General features: G+C 38.1%; 3 protein-coding genes, 1 long non-coding RNA gene and 1 pseudogene across 7 annotated transcripts in view; 3 read left to right on the top strand and 2 right to left on the bottom strand.

Annotated features, from left to right (window-relative positions):
- LOC107665297 (acyl-CoA synthetase family member 4-like) overlaps window positions 1-2,346 on the bottom strand; it is a 7,541-nt pseudogene extending 5,195 nt beyond the window's left edge.
- A 1,013-nt stretch (window positions 2,347-3,359) lies between these two features.
- LOC107665296 (uncharacterized) lies at window positions 3,360-6,400 on the top strand. Its single transcript, XM_016456124.1, has 8 exons — window positions 3,360-3,559; window positions 3,651-3,717; window positions 3,864-3,916; window positions 4,179-4,209; window positions 4,314-4,339; window positions 4,462-4,537; window positions 4,759-6,223; window positions 6,394-6,400. Exons 1-8 carry the CDS (start codon window positions 3,476-3,478, stop codon window positions 6,398-6,400), a joined length of 1,809 nt encoding a protein of 602 aa, XP_016311610.1. The 5' UTR covers window positions 3,360-3,475.
- Window positions 6,401-6,454: 54 nt separating this feature from the next.
- Window positions 6,455-7,521, top strand: LOC107665321 (uncharacterized). Its single transcript, XR_001631536.1, has 3 exons — window positions 6,455-6,534; window positions 6,647-6,698; window positions 7,158-7,521. It is a non-coding gene; the product is annotated as an uncharacterized LOC107665321 (long non-coding RNA).
- A 13-nt stretch (window positions 7,522-7,534) lies between these two features.
- Window positions 7,535-18,778, bottom strand: LOC107665312 (amidophosphoribosyltransferase-like). 3 transcript variants are annotated; one of them, XM_016456136.1, is made up of 12 exons: window positions 18,556-18,778; window positions 18,196-18,428; window positions 12,036-12,102; window positions 11,445-11,651; window positions 11,232-11,344; window positions 10,946-11,091; window positions 10,170-10,242; window positions 9,857-10,008; window positions 8,863-8,990; window positions 8,550-8,771; window positions 8,336-8,456; window positions 7,535-8,183 (listed from the first exon to the last, which is right to left on the bottom strand). In XM_016456136.1, exons 2-12 carry the CDS (start codon window positions 18,321-18,323, stop codon window positions 8,020-8,022), a joined length of 1,521 nt encoding a protein of 506 aa, XP_016311622.1. In that variant the 5' UTR covers window positions 18,324-18,428; window positions 18,556-18,778; the 3' UTR covers window positions 7,535-8,019. The 3 variants fall into 3 exon arrangements, with proteins under 3 accessions (XP_016311622.1, XP_016311623.1, XP_016311621.1); XM_016456137.1 differs by lacking the exon at window positions 18,556-18,778 and having other exon boundaries at window positions 18,196-18,452; XM_016456135.1 differs by lacking the exons at window positions 18,196-18,428; window positions 18,556-18,778 and adding an exon at window positions 13,286-13,482.
- LOC107665310 (uncharacterized) overlaps window positions 13,470-27,651 on the top strand; it is a 17,607-nt gene continuing 3,425 nt past the window's right edge. For both annotated transcript variants that reach the window (XM_016456132.1, XM_016456133.1), the window contains exons 1-12: window positions 13,470-13,860; window positions 14,578-14,967; window positions 15,046-15,114; window positions 15,204-15,926; window positions 16,553-16,630; window positions 17,008-17,183; window positions 18,907-18,943; window positions 19,553-19,750; window positions 22,451-22,629; window positions 22,755-22,934; window positions 23,063-23,176; window positions 23,396-23,479. In XM_016456132.1, the coding sequence (XP_016311618.1) occupies window positions 13,482-13,860; window positions 14,578-14,967; window positions 15,046-15,114; window positions 15,204-15,926; window positions 16,553-16,630; window positions 17,008-17,183; window positions 18,907-18,943; window positions 19,553-19,750; window positions 22,451-22,629; window positions 22,755-22,934; window positions 23,063-23,176; window positions 23,396-23,479 (2,607 nt within the window). In that variant the 5' untranslated portion in view covers window positions 13,470-13,481. The remainder of the gene's footprint in view (window positions 13,861-14,577; window positions 14,968-15,045; window positions 15,115-15,203; window positions 15,927-16,552; window positions 16,631-17,007; window positions 17,184-18,906; window positions 18,944-19,552; window positions 19,751-22,450; window positions 22,630-22,754; window positions 22,935-23,062; window positions 23,177-23,395; window positions 23,480-27,651) is intronic.

Below are 27,651 nucleotides of genomic sequence, written 5' to 3'. Positions count from 1 at the left end.
CAGCGTATGCTGTTCTGTGTCAGCTGCGTCACGCGGATACGCTGTTTCCGTTCAGATCAAATCACAACAAAGTAGGAAACAGCGTATCCGGCGTGACGCAGCTGACAGTAAACAGCATACGCTGGATTTGATTGTTGACGATTTGGCATGATCTTGGATTATTTGGTTCTTCGAAGCTCATCCACAAATTCGTTTGAAGAACCAAACTAGCCAGAGAACACTTATCACGATTAGAAGATCTGGCATCTTTCAAATCATCTCAGAAGTATTAAGCGAGGTACGAAGAATGGGCCCCTGCTCTGTTTTGTCTGTCGCCATGTTGTCAGTGTCCTCTTTGCTCCGCGATGTATTTTTCTCTGTGTGAGAACATGAGGTGTAGTGTGAGAGCAGCATGGCTTGTCGGACATAGCAACAGTAACTAAGGAGGGTGAGTTTTTGCGAAGGGTCAATTACAAAGATAAAGTGTAGTACTGGAACAGTCATGTGATTTCAACATGGCTGCCCCCATGAAGAGACCCACTTCATGTAAAATAAAACCACTTTTATTAGGCTACTGATATGCCTATTCTACATTTGATGTTAATGTACATGCTTTTAAACATTTTGTGTATAAAACTTTTTCATGAGGAAAAAACAACTGAGTGCCCCTTTAAGAACTAGAGTGTGAAATGAAATTCTGAGTGATGCAAAACATGTTACACTAAAATACTGAAAACTAATTGTTGGTGCATGTAGATAAATGAACAAATGCCAAAGAACACATTCATTATCTCTGTAATCTGCATAATGCAGAAATTTCAACTCCCACTACTAATGTTGATTACAGCACCATCATCATCTCCTCCTCACAGTGTGTGCACATTCATGAGAAAGATAAATGGAGAGATGAAGTGGTTTGATTATTAAAATCTCTAATTAAAAGCTGTCACAAAGGCTCACGACTGATGGTTCGGTGAGGAATAAAGTCACTTGCCTGTAAGACCGTTGTTGTGTTTCGTTTAAACAGCACATTTGCAAGCCTGCACGGCATCTTTTTAACAGCAGAGGGGACAATTACGAGACACGCTCCGGAGGACAGGGCCAAAAACACCTCCACCACAGAGGGGTCAACGGTTAATGGAGAGGACAGAAATACAACATCTTCTGCAGTCACCTTAAAGACAGATCTGTTGAGAAAGTATTTATAAAAAAATGTAAAAATGTAAATTATCTCACAACCTTTGTATGAACATTGGGGCTAGTTGTCACAAAGACTGTATCTTAGTAACTGTAAGGTTTTAAATCCAATTACGTCCAATTCAATGTAATATTTTTGCTATAGCTGTCAGGTAAAGAAGTGAACACATTAAGACCACAATGACACACATTCAGGTAAAAATCAACTATATAATGTATGCAGATTTCAACTAAAAGTTCAATGTGTTCTTACCTTAGATGTTTAATATTAGGCACAATACACCTGTGTGGGACCTTTTTTGGAAGCCCTGTTGTTCCGGATGTGTGCAAAACATAAGCCAAAGGCTCCCTCTGTTGGATGTGTTTGATCATAGCAGAGTTGGAAGGCTGATTAGTCGTTTGAATGTTTGCGTCCTGCTCACTTTGTATTTTTATTAATGTGAGCCTATGTGAGGACAATGTAGGGATAGCAGCAGGTTGGAAAATGCACTCTGGAACTGCTGTTGGTTATAAAACAATAATATTAATAACAATATATAACAGACGCGCGCTGCAATGCTGCTGTCGAACGCGACAGCTGTTTTATTACCATGAGCACGCGCCGCCTCGTGCACCAATTCATGAAGGAATTTTGCGGTCATATCTGAGCGAAAATTACATTTCAGAAATTGCAACGTACAATTAATTACTAACTAGCCGTTTAGGAGCGCCTGTTTTGAACGTCCGTTTAGGTCCGCAGTACGTCCGGTTTGTAACGTTCGGGGCCGGACGTTCGGAGGACGTCCGGATTTGGTCCGCTGTGTAACGTTTGCTGGCGGACGTTTTGAGGACGTCCACTTACGTCCGCATTTGGTCCTCTTTTTGACGTTCGCTGGCGGACGTTTTGAGGACGTCCGGTTTTGGTCCGCCGTGTAACGTTCGCTGGCGGACGTTTTGAGGACGTCCACTTACGTCCGCATTTGGTCCTCTTTGTAACGTTCGCTGGCGGACGTTTGGAGGACATTCGTCGGAGCCAGTTTGCGAACGTCCCTGTTTCGTCCCTCATCTGCCATTTCCATTACAACACTTGAAAAATCCAGTCGCCCATGCGTGGGCTTTTATCATCAGACCTGACCAGTGTTGGGGAGTAACTAGTTACATGTAACTACATTACGTAATTTAATTACAAAATAAATGTAACTGTAATCTGTTACAGTTACTGAGAAAAAAAAGTGTAATTAAATTAGTTACTTATGAAAATGTTAATGATTACAAAGGGAGTTACATCTGAATATTTTCACACATATACATATTTAAAATATGAGACACCAATGCTTCAGGAGTTGAGGACACAGAATAGGACACATGCTTATTCGATAACTGTTTTATTTCCTATTTTGGTTTATGTATATTATTTTATTTTTAATTTTTTTGAAGATTAACTGTTTTTTTTCCCCCAAGGGATCGTTCGCGAATCAAACAGAATCGCGTCATTTGTTCGGTCCGAGCCGTTCTCGAGTTAACGACTCACGATCTCATTAATTAACGCCGATTTTTTTAGACAACATATTTTGAGTTTAAGGGGTTCAGTGTGGAGGACGGAGGAGCTGAACACGCAGCGCCAACCGATACCTGGACTCTTGATGGCTTCAGAGTTGAGACAGAACAACTAATATAATAAAAGAAAATCCTGATTGCATAATAGCACAGTAGGTGGCGATATGCGCAAAGATTGCAACTCGCCATAAAACCAAGACAACATATTTTTTTTTGTATTGTATGATGTAATTACCAAAGTATATTTATGTTTTAAATTATTTGAATGTGCTGAATCACTGCAACAAGTATATGGCACATGCAATTACAAAAAGGAAAAGGAAAGGACGTGATTTGTGGCAAAGTATGTGACCCATACTGGAATTTGTGCTCTGCATTTCACCCATCCAAGTTCACATACACAGCACTGAGAAGTGAACACACACAAAACACACGAAAAACAACCTTAAAACCTAATCGAAAAATAAAGCCACTTGTGTCTATAAAATTGCAGAGAACCATGTGGAGACGCAATTTCAAATAACCTCTTTTATGCCTGCAAACTCCTCGAAAGAACAGATTCGTGGAGATGACTCGGACAGCACATTTGACAAATTCGCGCTTTAAGATGACGTTTCGTGTTGCTTGAAAGAACGTCCAATCACAGCTCGAATTTTTTACTCGGGGAGAAATTTGAAAGTTCATGCGAGCCGCTGGCTGGCTGTAAAATCTCAATTTATGTTGGTCAAATAAATTCGTTTGCAATAGATTTTGTTAATGCAACATGTCTGCAAAACCTTTATATGCAGATCAATTAAAGAGAAATGACGGTGCGTTTAGAAACACGATGGAAGCTATTTTTCAAAAGGTACGTAACTTAGTATTACCAGATAAAGTACATGTATTGGCGCATGTCTTACCAAATGTTATGTTTCTAAAAAAAACTACGTTATTTATAGTATTCTAGTCTAAATGATCCTGGGATAGACGTCTGTCTGAAAACAATGACCTGCAGGACTGGTAGAGGTAGGCTAAAATATCGAAAATAAAAACTGATATCTAAGCATTTCTACTCGCTGGGTGGGTTATTAAAAAATAAATAAATAGATATTGTGTTGTTTTTACCTAAACATTAAGATTTGTTTCTGAGTTTGTGTATTATATGACTGCAGGTCCTGTGCCCATTGACAGTGTAGAGGGAGAACGTGAGTTGGAAGCATTAAAGGTGAGAGTCATTGTTGTAAATATAACCCAGAAAATCTAAATTGAATGTATGTTTTCTGAAATATTTAGATTTGGTTTATTTTATAATCATGGGCATAATAAATTCCTCCTGTAAATAATATATTGGTGATCTTCAGTAGGACATAATCATGATAGTATGAACTGGTAATACACATGTTTGCATTAGCTTTGACCTGAAATATGAATTAGAATTTTTTTCTTTGGTCCAGTTTGGGATATTACATTTCTTTTCTGATATGCAGACTCGAGTTAGAGCAGACATTTCGATGAGGGGTGAGAAACAAAATGTGATTTTGGGTGATTTCTATCAGTTGTTTTGAGTTTAATGCCATTTATCCTCATTTCTCATGTTTAATCTTTTTATATGTATTTTATAGAGTTTGAGGACCAGGAGAATGATCAGGTAGTAAAAAGAAACTTATAGATTAAAAAAAAACAAAAACACAAAAAGTAAAAAGTTTTTTTTTATTATTATTTATTTATGTATTTATTTATTTATTTAACTTATTTTGTTATTCCCACCAGTTTCAGATGGATGTGTCAGGGGTCACTGAGGATGCTCTTAATGGCTCAGGTCAAAAGGAAAACAGTGAAAATCTGTGTAAGCAATGAGTATATAACACTTATATGTATATATAAATATAAAACAAACAAGTAACCTTGCACTTTAGCACAAAATAAACATTTCAGTTAGTATTTCTGTTATTTACAGTCAAATATTTGTGAACTACACACTGTATGCTCTTACATTCATTTATTGAAGAAATACAAAATTATGTTTAGAGCTGCCATCAAAATCATGTCTCAATTATAATCTTCTAGGGCACAGAGGTGAATCATTCCAGCTCTCTATGAATCTGAATAACACATCTCCTGATTCTCTGTGGGGTGAGCCATCTCAGCCCGAGGAAGAGGATGAAGAACTGGAGAAAACACTGAGCAGCCATGGCAGTACCCTCCTGGATGTCTATCCCAGCATGCTCAACCAGATCAGCGAGGCATACAGGCGACAGCACGTGACTGATACGGCGAGGGCCGTGGTGCAGAAGTACCTCCACAAAAACTGGCAAGCCGGCCCGTCGCATCGCAATGCATCCTTTAAGAACAGACACGACTGCACTCTGAACAAAACAACAGAGATCTCATTTAACAGTCCAGTTCAAAGAAACATTAGCAACTGTTTCAAGAGCAGTTACAAACTTAAACATTTGCTCAAGAACAAACCAAGGTCTTCGCCACTCAAACATTCATCCTACGAGGCCAGTGCCTGTTTTTACTCACCCAGGAGGAACAGCGTGGATGTAAGCGGTGTGACGGATGAGTGTCCATGGACTGATTTGCATTTAACCAGTAAACCTGCGCGCGTGATTGACTTCTCCACACCTGCATATTCTGGTTCCCCCTCATATAGTGACCAATCTCCAGATCTGGACCAAACCTATGATGTTGGACCAACATTTCATGCTATTCCAGCCTCATCGGTTCTTATGTCTCCACGACAAAGCAGAGCAGATCTGTCTCTTATTGACCAGAGAGGAATATCAGTCACCTCCCGATCTTCCTCATTGAACAAAGACTGTTTCAGGGACCACCTTCACTCCCCAGTCCCCTCCCCTCACCGTGGTCTCATTGGTGTTTTATCTACTAGTGGGAAAAGTAGCTTCAGACCCGGTGTGCTGAACATTGAAAGACAATTCAACTCAACAGCAAGTCCAAAGCGAAGGTCTCCTGTCCACCATCTGTCCCATTCTGAGGTCCTCCGATCTCCTTATGGTGCCAAACAGGTGCCGTTGTCATCACCGCGGTGGTCTGTTTACGACCACCCTGACCGAAGCTTATCCAAAGTGGAGAAATGCCATTTTACTCCATCCAACCGTCAACGCTCTCTTTCTGGCCCCCAGTCCACTTACTCATTCCGCGAACCGCAGATTGATGCTGAGTTCAGAAAGCTGTATCACCACTTCATCTGTCGTGGAACATCATCGCCGTGTCCTTCCTCCCACTGTCACCTGTGTGAGAGACACATGAAGGAGATGTCCCGAAGCCCCAGCTTTTCCTCCTCCAGCATGTCTGCTCTCGCTCTGACACCCCTGAGAGCCAAGCTCAAGAAACGCCGCCGTCAGCCCGAAGTGGAAGAGTCACTCCGATTCAAACGCTTCAGAGAGAGTCGTTCTCCACTTAAACATCTCCAGCTGAGAGACAGCTATATGACCCCTGGCATGTCAGAACATTCTGAAGACAAACACACCTGGGATAGAGCCGTCCTGCTGCAGTGCCCCAGTCCACGGTTATATATATATACAGTTGTAGTTGTTTTAGTGTTATTTATTATTTTGAATTGCCATTTAGTCATTTTTGTACTTCACCTTAAATTTAAATTTTAAACTTAAAATTGTAATCAACTTAAACTTAAATTTCAGTTACTTGCCAAGGCAACATTTCTAATATCCGTTCAAGTTTTTGATCTAATATTTTATTTCAACAGTATTTCAGTTAAAAAAAATAATTTTTAATAGTTTAACAATAACAAGAGTAAAACATTGGTTTCTCCACTTCCTTTGCAGAGAGATGCCCCAAGCAGAGTCCATACAGTGGAGGGTTTGTAGTCACATTTTAATGTCTAAAAATACTTGCTCTACATCATTCTGGCCTCTGTATCTTGCTTACAGATATTACAAAATGTTAACTAATCAATATTTTATTTCAACAGCTGTATCACCCATGAGACCGTTAAATCAGGGTACCTCCCCACTCTCTCTTAGGTAATTCTGCACGAAATACTGTGTTAATTTCTCACAGCCTTCATTTTAACTAGTCCATATATGACTTTTTCTAGGGATGTACCAATATTAAAATTCTGTCTAATATAGTTTGCATAAATAAGATATAAAACTAAATTTAACCAAAATTAACTTTAAGTGCTATACAGGTGCATCTCAATAAATTAGAATCAGTCTGTGTGCATTGAAATTATTTAATACACGAGTTTCACAATTTGAGTTGAATTACTGAAATAAATGAACTTTTCCACAACATTCTAATTTATTGAGATGCATCTGTAAATAGTGAATTAGTGAAAATCTCCAAAATTGGCCAAGAACCAACCAATAATAATATATTGTGCATTACTGAAAAATTAAGATTTTTGTGTTTTGTTTTTTGAGAATGGTCAGATATTATTGTAGTCTTTAACATGGTGATTAAGTATCTGTTTTCTTCAGTCTCTCCAGGAGGCGACTGCAGTATGGTCTTCTGCAGTGATGTGCTTTCCTGTACCCATCCCACAGCCTGCATTTCCCCTTGTGGGATAAACACAGCATGTATTGTGAATATATAAAGTTCCCCCTAGTGAAAAAGCATGGGATGACATCCATTTGTAGACATAGTGCTTAAAATTCAGTAGTCCTGTTTTCTTTTTTGAAATATTATGTACCTGTAAATGCAGCTGTTTGTTACAATGTTATCAATTTTAATAGAACCCAGTATTGTTTTTTTAAACAAGTGTCCAATTACATGTGCATTGATGAATGGTATGTTTGTCTATAAATAATTCAAATGTTTTGTTTCAACAAATGTTTTAATAAACAAATATGTGCATTTCACATACCGAGTTTCATTTTGTGCATTTTTGAGGACTAACAGAAAAGCAAAACAATCGGTTTTCTTAAGAAGCATGATTTCTAAAGCTCACATCGATTCAAAAGTAAGATAAATGTCCAGAAGCTTACATGGATACTGAAACAGATTGTTTAAACGTTTTGATATTTACAAGATGTAGTGATTTTACTAGACAAGAATCTTGACCAAAGTAGTGGTTTAAAATCTGACAGCAACAGGAATGCTTTTAATGCAACTCCTAAAGGAATGTTTGAGAATAGGAAAAATAGAATGTTTTATTTTAATTCACACAGTATTTGGCCTGCCTTTTATGACATTTACAAATGCTACAAATGTTAAAGCAGCGCCACAGTTTTAATTCTGGTTTTAGTCATATTAACAAAAGATTTCAAAAGACAAACAAAAAACTATTCTATACAGAAATGAATAGACATTTATGTGAATAGCAGTTCGGAGGGCTGAAATTCACCACTCCAGCTCCACTGGGTATTTTCCTGTGAGGCAGGCTGTGCAATGACCAAATCTAGTAGTCTTAGTGCTGATCCTCTCATCTTTCCCATGTGACTCTATCCCACCTTGAACAGCAGATACCAGGCCTTCAACTGACAGATAACGGACACTTGTAGCACCTGTTCAAAGCGAAGGAAAAACGAACAAACAAACCACATAATTATAAATGACATTTTTCTGTTTTCAGATGGGAAGTGTTTTTATACTTTTCATAATTTGTGTATTCATTACAAAACCTTAGCAATTAAACAAATCTCTGCTCCTGACTTACCAATATAACCCGCTATATCCTCAAACTCTGGTTTGTTAGCAATTAGCTCCTCTTTGGTAGGAATGTTAATGCCCATGTAGCATGGGAACCGGATTGGAGGTGATGCAACTCGAATGTGGACCTGTGATGTGTCATGTGACATGACAAAGACACCGTGTCGGTGAAACTAGACCAAAGCAGCAAACATACAGTGCTGATTCAAATATATTTTTACCTCTGTTGCACCTGCTTCCTTCAGCAGTTTAATAATAGGGGAGATGGTGTTGCCCCTCACAATCGAATCATCGATAAGCACCACTCGTTTGCCAGCAAAGTTATCAGTTAACGCCCCAAACTTCTTGGCAACTCCAAGCTGACGTAGGCGAGTGTTTGGTTGAATGAACGTTCTGCCCACGTAGCGGTTCTTACACAGCACCTCTACATATGGAAGGCCAGACTGAGAAAGAGACAGAATGTAACACTTTGTAATGGCTCAGTGAAAACAATAAAGCATTATGACAGATGTGTACAGCATCCTTATTACTCACTTGTTGTGCGTATCCTAATGCTGCAGGTGTGGCTGATTCTGGAACAGTGCTCACTACATCAGCATCAGTGGGAGCCTCAATGGCCAACTGCTGTCCACAGCGCTGCCTCACTGTATATACCATCTGGCCTGTAACACCAAAAAAATACCACTTATTTCACCTAGTACTACATAATTATATCATAAAAACTCTTTATATAATACAAAATAATATATACTACCGTTCCAAATTTGTGTCCACTATGATTTTTTGTATGTTTTTGAAAGAACTGTTTCTTAATAACTTAAATATATATATATACACACATCCAGTCTTCAGTGTCACATGATTCTTCAGAAATCATTCTAATATGCTGTTTTGCTGCTCAAGAAACATTTATTATTATTATTATTATCAAAGTTGAGACTGGTTGTGCAGCTTAATTATTTTAGTGGAAACCAGGATGTTTTTTTTTTGATGAACAGACAGTTCATAAGTACAGTAGTTGTTTAAAATAGGAATCTTAGAAATGCTTACCGTCTTGACTCACTTTTGAGCGGTTTAAAGGGTTAATTCACTGCTGGCAAAATAGGTTTTTAAATAAAAATTGTCTGGGGTTTTTTTTAAATAGGTGACTAGAGAAACCGAGCAAAAGGCCTGAGGTGTTCCCTTTTGCTAAAAAGGTATAGAAACTTCAACACCCATAATGCACTGTGTTTGATCAGACTGACTGTGAGCTGGGATACAAAAATGTAGAAGCATGATCTGAAATTTTAACAAAATGCATCATATGATGGACTTTAGCTGAAAAACAAATGGGAAGATCTGAGTGCAGGTAACATGGAGAAAGTGTACACATTGTTTATTTACATATACTACCAACATCTGTGACAATACAAGGTGGTTGAAAATCTTACTAACCCCAATCATTTGGTTTAACCCAAACAATACTGTTACATCTCAATCTTTCCTTTCACTCAAAACATAAGAATGATATTAAATATTATGAACTTACCTTCAAATATGGAGTCTGGCCTGGCAAAGTAAACATACTCAAATATGCAGAATGCAGGAGGGTCTCCCTCTGGCCGTGGGACAACACTCAGGCTCTTCACTCCATTTTTAGAGATCTGGATGATCTCTCCGGGCTGTACTTCACGATAATACCTGACAACAGAAAAATTAAAACACACACAATAAACAAACTAAATTATAAAACATGCAGCAGCTACTGTGTGCGGGCTTAGGGATGGAAACCCCTTTAAAGAAATGTATAGATAGCCAAAAAGAGTAATCAAAGCGTTTCTGTTAGAATGATGTGAACATACTTTGCTCCAATGGACTGGAAGCTGCAGGACTCAGAAGAGACCACCCAGCCTTCTGTGTCTGTTTCTCCAGCACCTACAGAATTAAACAACAAGTTTAGCACCATTTTAGACCTAAGGTACAGCACAGACAGGCCACATGCACCCCTTCAGACTTTATTTTGCATCCTGTGACATGCACAGTCATGAATATATACATATTCCTATAAACAGCCCCCAAAAGTCATGGAGAAAAACAATTAAGCTACTAAATTTCGCATACTAAAAATGAAAGCTCAACAGTCACACTCCATAACATTTTAATCTAAATTGATGGTCTTGACACTATAAGTTTGGCTTATAGTATAATTGGCCCTTTGCATCTGTTGTAGTTTGATTGTGTCCATGCTGGCTTCAGAAGTTGATTGCCAGTTGTAGCATGTTGTACCTTGTAGTTGAGTGTGAGAGCTATTCACAGATAATAAATGTTGTTATTTATTATTATTATTATTACTAAAATTAATTAAACAATAAGAAATATTTGCCATAAGAATTTTTAATACAATAATAATAATAATTAATTATTTTATTTTACAGTATAACTATAAAACTACTAATATTTATAATACTAATATTTATAGCCCTTAACAGCACTTAAAGCATCCCTTTTGTTGACATAAAATATAGGAAGTTTGCTGCCGCATGTTATGTTCCCAAATAAGTGACCAAAACTCATGGCAGATGCGGAGATGTGCTCACCTCAAGGCTCAAACCCTTCCCCTCACTGCTGAATCACACACCTGAGCTGTGCAGTTTGGAGATGGGCACTATACGTCCAATAGAAAGAGGCCTGTTTCCATAGGGGTCTCTCACTGCATAGATCACATCTTTATACATCACTAGCAGTGAGTACGAAGTAGGCGTCTCAGTCATCAAGTTCTTTATACTGAGAAAAAGAAACCATACAAATACATAAAAATGAAGACTGCAGAAATGGACTTCACTTTGCAATCAGTAATACTGATAGGGTTTAACAAGTGGTGACCCAATCAGATGTTGGGATGGGGAAGGACATGCACAACTTACCGAGCCACCCAATCAGGAGTGTCTTGCTCCTCCATGGGTGGAGTCAAAGCTAGGAGCTGGGTAATAAGTTCACTGTCTGAGCTGGTGGAGAGGCCAACGCCATGGCGCATAACCTACAACACACAAATACTTTATATCAAATAGAAAAAACCTCCTCCCTTCTCCTGAAACTGTATGTGGAGTCTCATGTAATCCTTAAGTATCAAAGCCCACCTTCTTGCGCAGTGCGGAGGCATTGACCAGTTCCCCATTGTGTGCTACTGCAATCTTGCCATGCAGCGTGTCTACCACAAAAGGCTGGCAGTTCTGTAGCTCTGAGATGCCCGTGGTGGAGTAACGCGTGTGTCCGATGCCTAGGTTACCATTGCGCAGTTCCAGCAAATCCTCTGCTTTAAAAGCTGTATTCACTAAACCCATGCCCTGTGAGAAGCAATTATGTCAGGCATGTCTAATCTTGCATTCATTGCTTTATGTTGAAATGTGTTGGCCCGTGGGACAGGAACAAATCATGTTTTAAAGGGGTCATATGATGCGATTTCAAGTTTTGGCCAATCAGAGCAGACTGCGCTTGTCGGAAGGAGGGACTTTGTAGAAAACGAAGCGTTTGAGAGAGGCGGGTCATAGAGGACCTACTATAATGTACAGTATTTGAAAAATAATGTGTTTTTTGAACATTAAAGCATGTCAGCATATTCTGTTACACCAAATACACAAAATAATGATCTTTAAAATAGCATCATATGACCCCTTTAAGTGAGAAGCAGATGCTGTATGCATTGAAATGCTGTGTTATTCCTACATTACCTTTAGGGTGGTGTATGTTGGTGGGTTTGTTCCAGTACTCATGACAATTCCAGCACTCTCCTGACCCCTATTGAACAAAAAGTATTCTAAAAGAGTTTTTGTTTTCACATTAAAGATCTACAATAAATTATGCAGATTTAGCAATTGTCTTATACATACTAACACAGACATACCAATAAAAAATGTGGTGTCAATTAGTTTATTCAGCAGGGACACATTAAAACACTAAAAAATTACAGTAAAGACATTTATAATGATACAAAATATTTCTATTTCAGAAAAATGCTGATCTTTTTCTCTTCATCAAAAAATCCTGAAAAATTGTTTGTAATGGTTGTAATGGCTGCTGAAAATTCAGCTTTGCCGTCACAGGAATAAACCACATTTCAAAATATGCATATAGTCAAACAGAAAACAGTTATTTTAAATAGTTTTTTTTTTCATAGACATTAAAGACATTTGGAAAAGTAGTGAATACTGACACCTGGAGGAGGCATTACACACAAGTTTTCAGTTACTGATAACATTGTAGGAATGATCTATTTACAATCAGGCATGATTAATTTAGTGTTCATACCAAAAATAGAGGTCATGTGATCTGAACAAAGAAATAAAAAGGCTTTCATTACACTTCTAATATGGCTTAAGTCTTCATCTCATGTGAGTGTACATGATTTTTATTAATTTCTTGACGTGCTAAACTTTTCTTTGAATAAAGGAATGTACCTTTAATAATAATAATAATAAAAAGTGCAGATATTGAGACACACTGATGGTGTTTGTTGAAGAAGTGATATTGCATGTGGTAATCCATTAGAAAACATGTCTTTGCAAGACTAGAGTCTGAATAGAGAATGTGTCCCTCCCATTCTTTCCCGATATTTTAAACCAACAAAATCAAAATCAAGCCAAATCTGTTTCTATGAGTGAATGACTGCACAGAGTGTGACTAAAGCAGATCAAACTGGTTTATGTGATGCGTTAGCCAGAGAATGACAATGAGAAAGAGGGGGAGGGGGAACTAGAGCGAGAGAGTGAGAGAGAGAGAGAGAGAGAGCGAGAGAGTGCGAGTATGAGAGAAAAGGAGACGGAAAGCATAGGCAGTTCATGCCAAAGAGGTGACAAAATAAACAGAAGACATTCAAAATAGACATGTTAGCACAGCCAAATGCCTCTGAGCCTATTCCACATGTCTTATTGAGTAAAGATCGACGCAGCAAGTGCAGCTCATTCGCCAAGCCACTTCTCACATTTCTTCCCTGGCCCTCCCCCGCAGCACACAGCTTAAGCCAGTCATGTGGCTGTTCTCTGTCACGTGGCTGTTCCTAACTGGCTCAGTCGTCTGGTTGCCTTGGACACTGAGCTTAAAGTCAACAGGGAGGGGGAGCAGAGAGGATAAAGGCAGAGGCGAACAAACAGAAGCCATTTCTAGGCAAGCTTAGAAACATGGAGCCTGAAACAGACCAACAAAGGCATGCTGGGGAGGACAAGAGGCAGAGGGACACAGCTGGACACTGGAGAGGAGAGGAAGTGAAAGCACTGCTTTCCGTGTGGAGGGAGAGACAAGCCTGGGAAGAGGAAGAAAGCAGGGCCAAGTATGAGGCCATCTCAAGCCGTTTGAGAGAGCTTGGGGTGTGTAGAGACTGGACTGACTGTAAGGCCCAGAGTAGGAGCATGGCTCTTCCAGACTGGAGGCCTACGCAGACCATCTACAAACACTCTTCTGCAGATAGCAGGCCGCTGACCCAAAGGCCTTACATGACAGATGAAGAGCCGACGGCTGCCAGAAGAGAGGAGCCTGCTTCACTGCCAGGTCTTCAGGAAGGTAACACTCACATGATAACAAAGCTACAATCAGGAAAGCACAACATTTTTGTATGAAGCATTCGAGTTACAATTGGATATTTGCTCTCTTTTTTTTTGTGATATTTTATATGTAGCTTGCATAATTAAGTAATTACATAAATAAATAATATACCATTAAATAATTTTACAAAAAATTAACTCTCATTCTACAACAATTTTTTAAATTTCTTATATAACAGTGGTTCTCAACCAGGGGCCTGGGCCCACTATGGGGCCTCAAAATGACTTAAAACGATTTAAAATAAGACAAAAACAAGCATTAAATTGCCAAAACAACTAAAAAAGCCTTAGGCTAATCCCCCCTCCCCCTCAACAACTTCTTTTGAAAAACAGGACTTCCATAGTCTTGAAAAACTGGTCTTACTCCATATATCTTACTCCATGAGCATTTTTTAGTTAATACATTTTTCTAGTCATGCCAAGCACTAAAATAATTTAGCAGGGAGAAATTGTGAGTAAAAAAACAAAAAAAAACATCCTTAATCCTTCACAAACAACTGGAAAAGTCATGTGGCCAAATTTTGTTGTGGTCTAGGAGGGCCTTGTAGTCGAAAAGTCTGAAAACCAAACAAAAACCTGTGGTTTGTGTATAAATCCAGCCCCACTGTTTATACTACATTTTCATCTAGCTAATCTTGCCAAACCTGTTGTTAAGCGAGAACCAATTTACTTCTAGGGCTGGAAGGAGGGAGGCACTGGTCTGACAAGGAGGTTCGGGCTCTCCTTACTGTTTGGGCCGACAAGGAGGTTCACAAGCAGCTCCAACGCTCCCACAGAAACAAGGCCATCTTCCAGGAGATGGCACATCGGCTGGAGCGCCAACATGGCGTGGTACGAGATTGGAGACAGTGCCGCACCAAATACAAGAACATGAAATATGACTACAAAGTCAGCAAGAGTCAAGGCCGGCCGATAAGGTTTTTCGCTGAGCTTAATGCTATAATGCAGGGCAAAGACATTGAGGGTGGATTTGATGAGGACGAGTCGTCTAGGAACATACCAGACAGGGACCAGTTGGCCATGAGGCGTGAACCTGTCGAAGGACAGGTTATCAAGATCGATGACGGTAAGATTTGTGATATTAATTACCACAAAACAGTGATGGTTCAAGTTCGCCATCTGCAACTTTATGCCTTTCTTTAAGATGAAAGTCTGGCAGAGATGCAAACAATAATGAATGCCACCACTCATCCACTGATTGCAAGAGAGATAGGTGAGTTCTGATATAAACAGAAATGTTAAATGTTGTTTCAACATCTTCAACTTTAAAAAAAAAACTCTAAAAACGAATTTCTTCTTCAGCAACAACAGCAGCAACCGCAAACGAGATGAACATAATCACAGTGCACGACTCGGGCAGAAACTGGAGTGAGGAAGAGGTGGCCGCACTGCTTCAGATCTGGGCCGAAGAAGGCATTCAGCGACAGCTACAGGGCTCAACCAGAAACAAAGACATATTCGTGCAGATTTCACGAAGGCTTCTTCAGCAGGGCGTGGAAAGGGACTGGAAACAGTGTCGCACCAAGTACAAAAACCTGAAGTACCTCTACCGCTCTCTGCAGAGAGGAAAAGCAGATATCGGGGATCCTCGCCGCGTCATGAGATTTTACGAACAGCTGGATGCCCTTTTGTCCAAGCCTCCTAGAAGTCGCCTGACCTACTCCGAGTTTTCCGACACAAATAATTTACTGAGGAACTCTAGGATGTTCACTCCACCAACATTTGAGGAGCACTCCATGGCTGGACTTCCACAGGAGGACAATGATATTGTTGCGGTTAGATATGACCAGTCACCCATGGATGAGGCCGCTTTGAGATCTCCTGCCATTTCTGCAAGGGTCTTTCAGAACCAAGTTGACACCGAAGGCATTTTAACAAGACCAGAGGAAGTGTCAAATGTTGAATATGGGATGCCTGAAATGAATACCACGACAGTGAGGTCAACTGGCAGCCCTCAGATAGAATATGAACAGCATGTCTCCACTGACTCCATCACTGGTGTTATGGTGTACAGAAGGAACCCAGGTAATAAAATTATTGTACCAGTGGTTCTCAACTGGTATCGCATCAGATTTGACATTAGATATGTGGTGGCCCAAAGCATGACCAAATTTGTTTATCATATAAAAGTAAACTAAATGAAATTAAGTGGAATAAAAGATTTTAAAATTAAACAAACACTTAACGTATTTTATTTTTATTTATTTTTTTATATTTTTAAGACAATAACACACTGCATCAATACACTGATTTAATTCTTGAATCCAGATTTATTGTAGTCTCAATCATATTTTATTTTAACTGGCAATGTTTTGTTCATGGTTTTTGAAAATGAGGTCATGTTTGAGGATGATGCAACCAGTGATGTAGCATGTTCTGACAGATGAATTTGTAAAATAACCAGCCATTGACGTCAGCAACACAAGATATGGGAAGTATTTCCCTCCCTTAAACAGAAAGACCTTTACTAATTATAGAAAGTAGCATTTTATTATTTGCACTTAGTATTGTTCCTTCCTCTGCTGGTAGCAACGGTATCAGACCTTTTTTTTTTTGCTCACGGCCCACCAGTTAAGAACCACTGACTTATGATCCTTTTAAATTAAATGTTTTGTGTTGTCTCAATATGTGTGCATACATTTGCAATGTAGACAGCAGCGACCTATCATACACAAGGGGAGAGCATGCGGCGGTTACCAAAGGAAGAAAGAGGAAAGCTGCAGATGAAGGTTTTTCGTTATTTTCTCCTCATTAGAGACATACTCAAATTTGTAATGAACAAAGTGAGAGTCAGTTGTGAGTTGATCTTGTGACTTCAGTTTGACTAATAGGATTAAGACAGGAATAAGAACACATTGATAGGAAACATGGACAGCATTTCATAGATGTGATTTAATTTACAGACAATTCATCAGTGGCAAACAATCCTGAACTATTTCGCCATCTGAAAGTCAAAGAAACAAATAAAATATATTGATTACTGATATAATACATTCATTATAAAATTCAGTCAGTATTAGATTCTTTGACAAAAGTAGCATATTAAGAAATTGTCAGTGAACAAAGACGTTCTTTGACCCATATAACACTATATCTTATGTTTTAGGGGATCGTTTGCTTTGTAAACAGTTTCATCAGAGCACTGATGATGGAGAAAGCAGCACAGATTGGTCTGAGAATATAGACTTCCAATGCAAAGAAGAGGAGGATCCATACATTCCGATCATGGAGATCACCTCTGTCTGTTCAATGGCATCTAATGCAATCACGTCTGAACAATCGGTGAGACGGCAGGACAATGGAAGTCTATTGATCTGTGATTCAACTGCATAGCTGCAGGGTATAGCAAACCATTATTGCATACTAGTTTTTTTTTTTTTTTTTACTATGAGCTACATCAGCATTCGTAAACCATTATAACATTAAGAAAACAGATTAGGCCATTGTAAAGTTGCACCAGTGAATTACGCATGTTCATAATTAAGAACACTACATTATTATTTTGTATACCATGCAAACTATATGTGAAACAAGAGGGTCATTTAATTTCAGTATTGTCATTCAGGGAAGATTTTTTAACCACATGCTGGAAATTCTTTTTTTTAACACAGCCTAAGATTATTTGCTGGTCTTAGCTGGAGTAAACTGGTCTTTCAGCTCGACCAGCTGAAAACTGGCCAAAACCCCTCAAATATCAGCCTGACTAGACTGGGAGAACAGCAAAAAACAGCAAACCAACTTGGATGAAGCATTTATTCCCCAGGATGGATATATAAAGCATATAGGAAATAATGTATCCTATATAACAATATAAATATATACTTTTAACAAATTTGAAAAAAAAATAGAAATCTATTTAAATGTGGTACAGTAACTTACGATCTGTTAAGAATTATAGAATACGATGATTAAGAAAAAGCTTATTGAATATTGGGTTACCTAGATTGACTGGGGTCGGGGTTGGTGGTCCTTGTGTCTAAACAGGCTGAAAAAAAAACTGATTTAAACACTACTTAATTGTTCAGTCCCTAGGAGTGATGCAAATTAGGTCAAATAGATTCCTGCTGAAAAACCATCAGTCTAAGAAGGTTTTCGGGTCTTAGCTGGTTTACGGTGGTCTTCCACCTCACCCCCCTTTAAAATCCAATAGAACAGCCTGGCCAGGTTGGGAAACCAGCAAGTTATATTTTTCAGCAGGGATGATCTTAAAATGTGTGTTCTATAGTAATAGTCTCTAACTCCACAATAAAAGCCACCTCTATAGGAACCAGCACATTAGCAGCAGCACACTTACCTGTGCTGCAAAGCAACAAGTCCAAGTGTCAAAATCTGCGCGACCTCCAGTTGTGTTGGCCATTCCCCCGCCGCCACACAGCCGAACACCCCGCATTCCTCCCCAATGCCCGACTCCTCAAACTCCATGTCCACCTCTCTGAGGCGAGCTCAATGGGTTTGTAGTGTAAGCGTGTATTTCCACGCTGGCTGGAGTCACTCGAAGCACGTGTTTCGCCACATGCGGCAGAGGATCTGGCAACACAAATGCTCAAATGAACAAAAACGCCAGCTTTGAAGCCCAGGTTAGAGAAGATGAAAAAATAGAAAAGTTTTGGGGGAAAAAGAGCAAGTTTTGTCCAATCAGTAACTTAAAACGTACAAAGTCTGGTGGATAAATTGTGACGAATGCGATCATGTCTTGCGCAACGCGCCCTAGTTTGCAAATATTTAGGATGTTTGCTTCAGTTCTAAATAATAGAAATAGACAAGTCTTTTGTCTGTTAAAGTATGCAGATTAAGATTTTGCCCACGTGATGAAGATGGCACTACTCTGATTGGTTTTTATGAATCGGCAGAGTGTCGCGACGCGTTGCTGTCGTGAAAATAAATGAGCCGAGTCTCCTCCTCGACATACTTTATATTATCCTTCCTCTGAAGTACAAGTAGTTATTGAAACGTTTGCTTTAAACCCAGCAACACAGAATAATCAAGTTTCTAATCATTTTTGCAGGAAAAACGAAGCTCAACAATAATGGCGAACACAACAGGTAAGTTTGGTTTTATTTGTCTGCTTGATTATTTCTCTGTTCACCGTTTTACCGCTGTGCAGTTGCGCAGTGAATAAAATTAATGCACCCATATGGCATGAGTTAATACTTCAGTTCTTTTGTCAAACAGAATCAGTAATATGGTAGTATAAGTATTTTCAGCCAAGCTAAATCAGAATATGGGTCAATGTCAAGTCAAAGTAACTTTTTTAAACTTTTTTACAAAGTAACCATTTTCCTCAACACAACATATCTTTTCATAATAAGATAAAATATGTGACATTTACAAATAAATAAACGGATAAAAATTAAATAACATTGCCAAGCCATCGTGAGGATCTTAAAGAGACCTTCTTGTTTTATGTTTTTCTGAAAAATGGCTTCCCCCAATGTCGCTTATGCCATACTGATTTTGATTTTTTAAATATTGGTATTATATTATTATTATATTAATATAATAATGGATTGAAAAACTGCTTATGGCAATATTTATTGTCATAATGTCAGACCCATATGTGCTTGTTCACTATAATTTGCAGTGATTTACATCTCAAAGGCACATACACTGACATCAATTAACGTGCATTGTGCATTGGTATTTATGTGTAGAACTGAAACTAGGTCAAAAACTGAATGAGGGTAAGACCAAGCAGATCTTTGAGCTTGTGGATGAGCCGGGTCATGTTCTGGTCCAGTCTAAAGATCAGATCACAGCGGGCAATGCGGTTCGGAAGGATCAGATGGAGGGCAAGGCAGCCATTGCCAACAAGACCACCAGCTGTGTGTTCAAACTTTTACAGGATGCTGGTGAGATTTCCTTTCTGTTGATTTGTTTTTATTTAATCTTTTGACAAGCTGGTTAATTTATTTGCCCATTTGTCACAAACAATATTCATTCAAAAGGATGGTGGTGTACTGTGTAGCAAATTAGCTCAAAAGGGAAATGTATATAAATAATTACAATTAATTATGATTACTTACAATTATTTATATGAGCTGCCAGTAGTAACTGTAGCACAATTAAATTGCCATCAACTAATCTGCGAACATTTAGTGTAATTTCATATCAACTCTAAGAAAGGATATTTTCGTGGCCACAGAAAACAACCTTCTTACAGTAGCCTAATAATGCATTAGAGCATGTATCAAGGATCAAAATCGTAAAGGGACATTATTCACAAGCAGGATCAGAAACTCATGTAATTTGTGCACAGAAGTTTTATTAAAGGGGTCATATGATGCGATTTCAAGTTTTCCTTTCTCTTTGGAGTGTTACAAGCTGTTCGTGAATAGATACGATCCCTAAAGTTGCAAAGACTAAAGTCTCAAACCCAAAGAGATATTCTTTATAAAAGTTAAGACTCGTTCACGCCCTCCTAAAACGCCTCATTTAAACACGCCCCCACATGTCTACATCACGATGTGGGAAGATTTGCATAACGCCACCCAAATGTTCATGCAAAGAAAGAAGGCATAACTTTATTGTTGCTGCCACCGCCACCATGTTGTGAAAATGCTGTGTGTGGTGCCGCGGTGGGCAAGTGACATAACCGGTGTTGCGGCTTAACACCGGTATCGCCATCAACACCGTCTATCATGGCAAGCCTAGTTGTGCAGCGCATTTTATAGAGGACTGTTTCCTGATCCTGGGATAGTAGACTACAGTGCCGGCTGTTCTGACTCACAGTCAGCATAAACACTTTTCATTACACCAAATACACAAAATAATGTTCTTTTTAGCAACATCATATGACCCCTTTAACTAAATGCTAACACGCATAAATAATCTAAACAAACAAACACAATCACTCATACATGGGGAAAGGGCAAATGAGACTTGATGGATGAAACCATCAGGAAAACCAGAGAATGAAGCTATGAAAAGAATGAGTTAACCTCCATCAGCGCCGTTTATAACGGGGTCTTCGTTTAGTTAAATGTACTAAACTTGCATTGTAAAATGAGCTTTGTAAAATTGTAAAATGTACTTGCATTGCCTTGGTCGTTGACGAGCTTCCGGATGCCATCTCGGATGAAAGTCTTGATGGTTTCAAGGTTTTGGACTTGTGATCACATTCTTCCGGGTTTGAAGAGTGATGAATTCCAAAGATGTTCTGACTCGATGGTGCTTGGGAGTTTCTTCCCAGTGGAAAGTGAAAAAGAGCTAAGAGAGACATCAGCTGAGATCCTAGGAACTTTGGTGAATGGAAAGTCAAGGCCGAGGCCTGGCACGAGCTTAGGGTGTCCTTAGAAGACTAGCTCAGCATCCCCATCTTCTCAGAATCTAACAGAACCGCAGACTGAGGGCGGGTCGCTAATGTGTTTGCCTTTTATCCTCTATCGAGGTCACACTTCTGGGGGATCAAAGAGCCAATGGTGTCTTGAACTTTTAGAGGGAAAGTTTACGACTCTTTGTCTCAGAGCATGGTATTTTGCATATGTAATTCAGTTGGGTGTTGATGCAAAAACTACTAAAGATTCTTAGAACACAAATATATTGCCTATGTACCAACATATAATATACACTCTCGTTTAGATCATCAGAAGACGAATTCATAGATACTAAACATGGAATAGGTAAGATCACATGAACGAGTGGTTCTATCATAAGCATGCATAAAACAGTATACAATACAAAAGACAATATACAAGAACAGTAACAACATACACAATGACCTGACGGATATGTGTGTTCATTCAAAGAAAGGTTTTCCTATGAATTAATTAGAGAAGAGTCCATTTTTATGGGCATTATGTTTTTCCTATGGTTGAAAGATGGTGAGAGGGAGAACTCTCAACATGCCATTAGGTTGTAAAGTTTATCTGGTCTGGCTGAGGTGTCCTGGTTGCCATGGTAACCAGGGGCCTGGGGACGTTCCCAGACATGCTGGCACTCAGTATGTTTATTGGGTGAGGGGTCTGCGATTATTTGTTAATCTAATTAATAATTGATTTGTTAAATCTAATGAACAAATGTGTGTCTGATTGGTCCAAATGCTACAACTATAAACATGCAAGCAATTAGTGCTGACCCACAATCACATGCTTTTTATTGAATAAAAATTCAGCAGTGCAATAGTGCTCAAACTTTTTTTTTTTTTTTAATCTAGTTGACATTCATGAGAGAGGCCCGAATTCAAAGTTGATAGAGGGCATTTACTTTTAAAATAGTTCCCACAACCTCAGCAATTTTAGTGAATTAAACTTGGTGTGTACACCATGTGCGGCTCTTGATGAATGTTTTACTCTGGGGAATTGACTGCCTTGTGACAGCCATGCTTCCTTTAATTAAACTGAGTTTTACACACATGCTTGATGTGTTCAGGCTATTAAGACTGCTATCCCAGTTTCACTGTGTGCAAGCATGTGTCTTTGGTCTGTCATACCTGTACTCTGCACAGTCAGTGTCAGTATATCACAGTACTCAGCTTGAAAATGTACTAGACCAATAATTTTGTCATTTCTACACACAGTAATGTGAATCATGACTCTACCACTATCTTTCAGGGTTCAAGACGGCATTTGTCAGGCAGCATTCTGAGACTGCTTTTGTGGCGTCCCGATGTGAGATGATACCCATTGAGTGGGTCTGCAGACGGATAGCCACAGGCTCCTTCCTCAAACGCAACCCTGGGGTCAAAGAGGGCTACCGCTTCACTCCTCTTAAAATGGAGATGTTCTTTAAGGTGAGGTTCTGTTATTTAGAATAAAGTTGTTGACAAGGCATTTTATCAATCACATTTCAATGTAATGACATGCTATTTTGCACATTTCCCATATTGATGCCCTCAGTTTTTCTTCCATTGTTCAGGATGATGCCAATAATGATCCTCAGTGGTCAGAGGAGCAGCTTTTGGCAGCTGGTTTTGAGTTGGCAGGTTTGACTATTGGCCGCTGTGAGGTGGACATCATGAGCAAAAGCACAGTGGCCATTTTTGAAGTCCTGGAGAAGGCTTGGGCCACACAGGACTGCACGCTGGTGGATATGAAAGTAAGAAACCTGAGTGTATTGAGCTAGCACTTTTGAAGGAAATTTCTGTTAGTATAACTGGTGGTAGTGATATTTGCTACTATTGACTCCTATGGTAAATGTTTAATGCCCATAAACCTTAATTTTAGATTGAATTTGGTGTGAACGTGACAACTAAAGAGATTGTGCTGGCTGATGTGATTGACAACGACTCGTGGAGGCTCTGGCCTGCTGGGGATCGCAGCCAGCAGAAAGACAAACAGGTAAATAGCCAAACATTTATACATGTCAGACATGAAAAGGATTTACACTGGAGTAAAACTAGCAGCCACTAAGAGTTTGGAATTAATTCTGAGGAAGCAGATGTCCTTCTGCTATGATCACGATCTTTCCAGGAAAAATGCTGATTAGAGAGAATTAACCAACCTGTAGTATGATCTATATGACTATGACTGTCAGTTTAAATGGTGTTCTCTGTGAAGGTGTACCGTGACCTGAAAGAAGTCACTCCTGAGGCCATGCAAATGGTGAAGAGGAACTTTGAGTGGGTTGCAGAGCGAGTCAAGGTACAATGTTTTACAAAATTATTGTTATTGATGTGTTTGTTTACAGGGTTTCCGTGGGTCCTTAAAAGTCTTAAATTTAGTTGTATCAAATTTAAGACCATAAAAATCTTAAATTGTACAAGAAAGTCTTAATTATGATTTCAGGAGGTCTTAAATTTGGGGACGGAAAGGCCAGAATTGCGATATGGCTTAATGTGACGATTAAACTTCAAAAGGCTATGATTTCATTAAATAAACATGAGCGGTTTTCAAAGTCTGGTGCTGCACTGTTTTGCATACAGCCGTTACCGGGGAAACAGTTATATTTCTGCCGCTCTGAAAGTGCCTCCTGTTGGCAGAGAATGAATGTGCATTTTCAATAAGCCTGTTTTATTGGAGTAGGGTATTCCTGCAATACCGGAGGCTGCAGTTTCAGGACTGCATTTCTAGGACCCTAGATTTTATTATTTTGATTTTTTTGTATGTATTATGTATTAGCAGTTCATACTATTTTATAGCACTTGCTATTCAATTCTGTATATTATTATTTTTAAGGAATTATGTAGTCGTTTAATTGTTTACACTAATTATTGTCCTAACCAACTCCTAACCTTAAACATACCTGTTGGTAACCCTCTTGAAATAGTTAACCTAATTTATTTCAATATTATCTCTATCTATCTATCTATCTATCTATCTATCACTTCACGTCTGATGTGTGACATACTTAAAGTGCAGTAAACGGTAAAACAACTGCAGTACAAATTAATGTGTTTATTAGTACATTAATACATTTCAAATAATTTGAATACAAATACTAGTTTACAACATCCAGCAGCACAGTGAACTGTTTTGCACAGCTAAATAGGCTAAATGGAGATTGCTGACATCGCCTCACACACTTAAGTTCACGCCAGCTCTTGCATCAAAAATAAGATGGAAAGATAAAAAATGAATAGTTTCCATGAATCTAGTCTTTGCATCTGTTTGTTTGATGTTGGAATCAGATCTCCTCTGTTGGAATAGAATTGGCTAGATGGCACTGTCACAAAAAAATAGGGTCCGGTAGTAGAAATGCGGCCCTGCAGCCTCCGGTATATTGCAGGAACACAGGATTGGGGTTGTTTTTGTTCAGACCAATGTAAAAATCGACCCATGTTTTTACCTTGCAAACACGCAGAGCTGTAAATGTGAACTTGTGGATCGATAAGAAGAAAATGCATTAGAAAAATCTAAACAGTAAAATGTATATATGTTATTTAATTAATATAATAATTTATTGATAATAATTGTTTAAATTAATATAATAATTAATACTTTTGACTCATCCATTTTACATTCATTTTACAGTTTAATATGTTACTAAAGACATTACCCTACCCTGCTCATATGGTATTCATTTTATTTGTGCAGGTCTTAAAAAATGTCTTAAAGCCTTAAATTTGAGCTTAAAAATCCTGCAGAAACCATGTGTTTAACTTACATTTTTACACTTCCTGTAATATAGGGATATAAGTCACACAGTTTTTTTCTCAATTCATATTAAAATTGCACAATACAGCATGAAATTCACCTTATCTAATTTTTAAATGCATGTTTTTGGTTGAAAGGTTACTTTGGAAATGTAATAGGTCACAGATTGCAGGTTACCATATTTAAAATGTAATAAGTAGTGTAACTGTTTCAATTACTTTATTAAATTAATTACATTATTATTACATTTTATTATTATATTTACATTTTTACATTTGATTTACACTTATTACATTTGATTACTTTTTAATTACTTTTCTAAATTTCTAATGAATGTTTTCAAATGTTAATCATTTTCAAACATTTAAATCAGGCAGGGTTAACCTTACAGTAGTACTCAACTGATTACTGTCAGACTTTCAAAATTTTTCATCACTTGAATTAAGATTATAATAATTTAATTTTAAAGCACAGCCACCACAAAATCAGACTTTAGCACCTCTTTTTACTTTGAGATCGTTCTTGAGTTTAAATATAGATTTAAAATCATAAGAAATAGTTTAATAGCTTTGATTACTATTTTTACATAAAATCTTTGCATAGCTGTGACAGGAAACACCGGCATCTAACAATGCCTTGGGAGAAAAAAAGTTTAAAAATGAAGCACATACATAAACCTAAATAGGAAATAAAACAGTTATCGAATAGGTTATCGAATAAGTATGTGTCTTATTCTGTGTCCTAAACTCCTGAAATATTGGTGTCTTATATTTTAGAGCAGTCAATACAATTTGGGAAAGAAGTCAATTAAATCTGTATGTGTCTGTCTCTGTGTGTGTGATGCTTCCTCAAGTTTGACATTGAAACCTTTTATGTCGATAGCATTTTAATAGTTGGCAAACATATTTTGCACTGAACTGTTACATTTGTGCCGTTTTCTGATTTCTGGATGAAATTATTTTTAAATTTCAAGCACTGGAACGTATTTTTGTCTCTCGCCATTGTGGCAAATCTCAGACAGGTTGTAGCCTTAAGCTTTCAGTGGCAATGTGGATTGATGTAATTGGCAGATGTGGTGCAATGCAAATTCAAACAAAAGATCAAATCAAATCTAATCAAATACATCAGAATAGCATTGCTTCACTAAAAAGGGGGGATAGTTCACCCAAAAATGAAATTTCTGTCTTTAATTACTCACCCTCATGTCGTTCCAAACCTGTAAGACCTTCATTCATCTTTGGAACACAAATTACGATATTTTTTATGAAATCTGAGAGCTTTCTGACCCTGCATAGACAGCAACGCAACTACCATGTTCAAGGCACAGAAACGTAGTAAGGACATCGTTAAAATAGTGCATGTGACATCAGTGGTTCAACCTTAATTTTATGACGCTACGAGAATACATTTTTTGCGCAAAGAAAACAAAAATAACAACTGTATTCAACAGTTTCTTCTCTTCCGGGTCAGTTTTCGATGTGCGTTCACGAGAGGTCCATGACGCATGCATGTGCATTCCTCTGCTTGTAAACAAGGCAAAGCGCATGCATGTTCTACGTCAGAACGCCGGCTCCTGCGTCAGCAGCACCACACGTATACTTCATGGTACTCTTGTGAATGTGCATCGACTGACACTGAAGAGAAGAAATTGCTGAATAAAGTCATTATTTTAGTTTTTTTTTGCGCACAAAAAGTATTCTCGTAGCTTCATAGGTTGAACCACTGATGTCACATGCACTATTTTAACGATGTCCTTACTACCTTTCTGGGCCTTGAACATGGTAGTCGCATTGCTGTCTATGTAGGGTCAGAAAGCTCTTGGATTTCATCAAAAATATCTTAATTTGGCGTTCCAAAGATGAACAAAGGTCTTACGGGTTTGGAATGACATGAGGGCAGTGATAATACTGTAAACATTTTACAGTAACTTACTGGCAAGCAGTGTTGGGAAGGTTACTTTGCAAATGTAATAGGTTAGATTACAAGTTGTCTTCTTTAAAATGTAATAAATAGTGTAACTATTTAAATTACTGTACTTTATTCAAGTAATGTAATTGATTACGTTTGATTACTTTTTTATTACTTTTCTAAATTCCTAACGAATGTTTTTAACTGTTAATCATTTTCAAACCTTTTAAGCAGGCAGAGTTAACCTACAGTAGTACTCAACACTGATTACTGTCAGACTTTCAAAATCATTCATCACTTGAATTAAGATTATAATAATTGAATTTTAAAGCACAGCACTGGAATGCACTTTTAAAACACTGGAACAATTTTTTATCACTCGCCATGGTGGCAACTCTTAGTTTGCAGCCTAAGGCTTTCAGCGGCAATGTGGATTGATGTAATTGGCAGAAGTGGTGCGCTGCAAATTCAAACGAGAACCAATCAAAAGCATAAGAATAGCATCTCTTTACTAAATGGCCTTTAAATGGCAGGAGGCATCGTGCACATCAAAAACAGGCAAAGCAACAAATTAATATTATTCAACATATCCTAGAATTTTACAGAAAATATTCAGATGTAACCGCCTTTGTAATCATTAACATTTACATAAATAAATGTCATTTAATTACAAATTTTTTCTGATTTCAGTTACATTTATTTTGTAATTAAATTGTGTAACAATATTACATGTAATATATGTCATGTGTGTATGTGTGTGTATGTATATATATATATATATATATATATATATATATATATATATACTGAAC

This window comes from Sinocyclocheilus anshuiensis, unplaced genomic scaffold (genome assembly GCF_001515605.1).
Source record: "Sinocyclocheilus anshuiensis isolate Anshui unplaced genomic scaffold, SAMN03320099.WGS_v1.1 scaffold199, whole genome shotgun sequence".
In the NCBI taxonomy this organism is placed as follows: Eukaryota; Metazoa; Chordata; class Actinopteri; order Cypriniformes; family Cyprinidae; genus Sinocyclocheilus; species Sinocyclocheilus anshuiensis.
Note: the sequence above shows the minus strand (reverse complement) of the source record. Positions and strands in the feature narration are given on the sequence as shown.

Coding starts and splice junctions, on each gene's coding strand:
- LOC107665296 (XM_016456124.1), top strand. CDS start 3,476: ATGTCTGCAAAACCTTTATATGCAGATCAATTAAAGAGAAATGACGGT. Junction 3,560..3,650: donor TGGAAGCTATTTTTCAAAAG/GTACGTAACTTA, acceptor CGTTATTTATAG/TATTCTAGTCTAAATGATCC. Junction 3,917..4,178: donor GTGAGTTGGAAGCATTAAAG/GTGAGAGTCATT, acceptor TCTGATATGCAG/ACTCGAGTTAGAGCAGACAT.
- LOC107665312 (XM_016456135.1), bottom strand. CDS start 13,461: ATGGCTTCTGTTTGTTCGCCTCTGCCTTTATCCTCTCTGCTCCCCCTC. Junction 11,652..12,035: donor CAACATACACCACCCTAAAG/GTAATGTAGGAA, acceptor TGCTTCTCACAG/GGCATGGGTTTAGTGAATAC. Junction 8,184..8,335: donor GGATATAGCGGGTTATATTG/GTAAGTCAGGAG, acceptor CGCTTTGAACAG/GTGCTACAAGTGTCCGTTAT.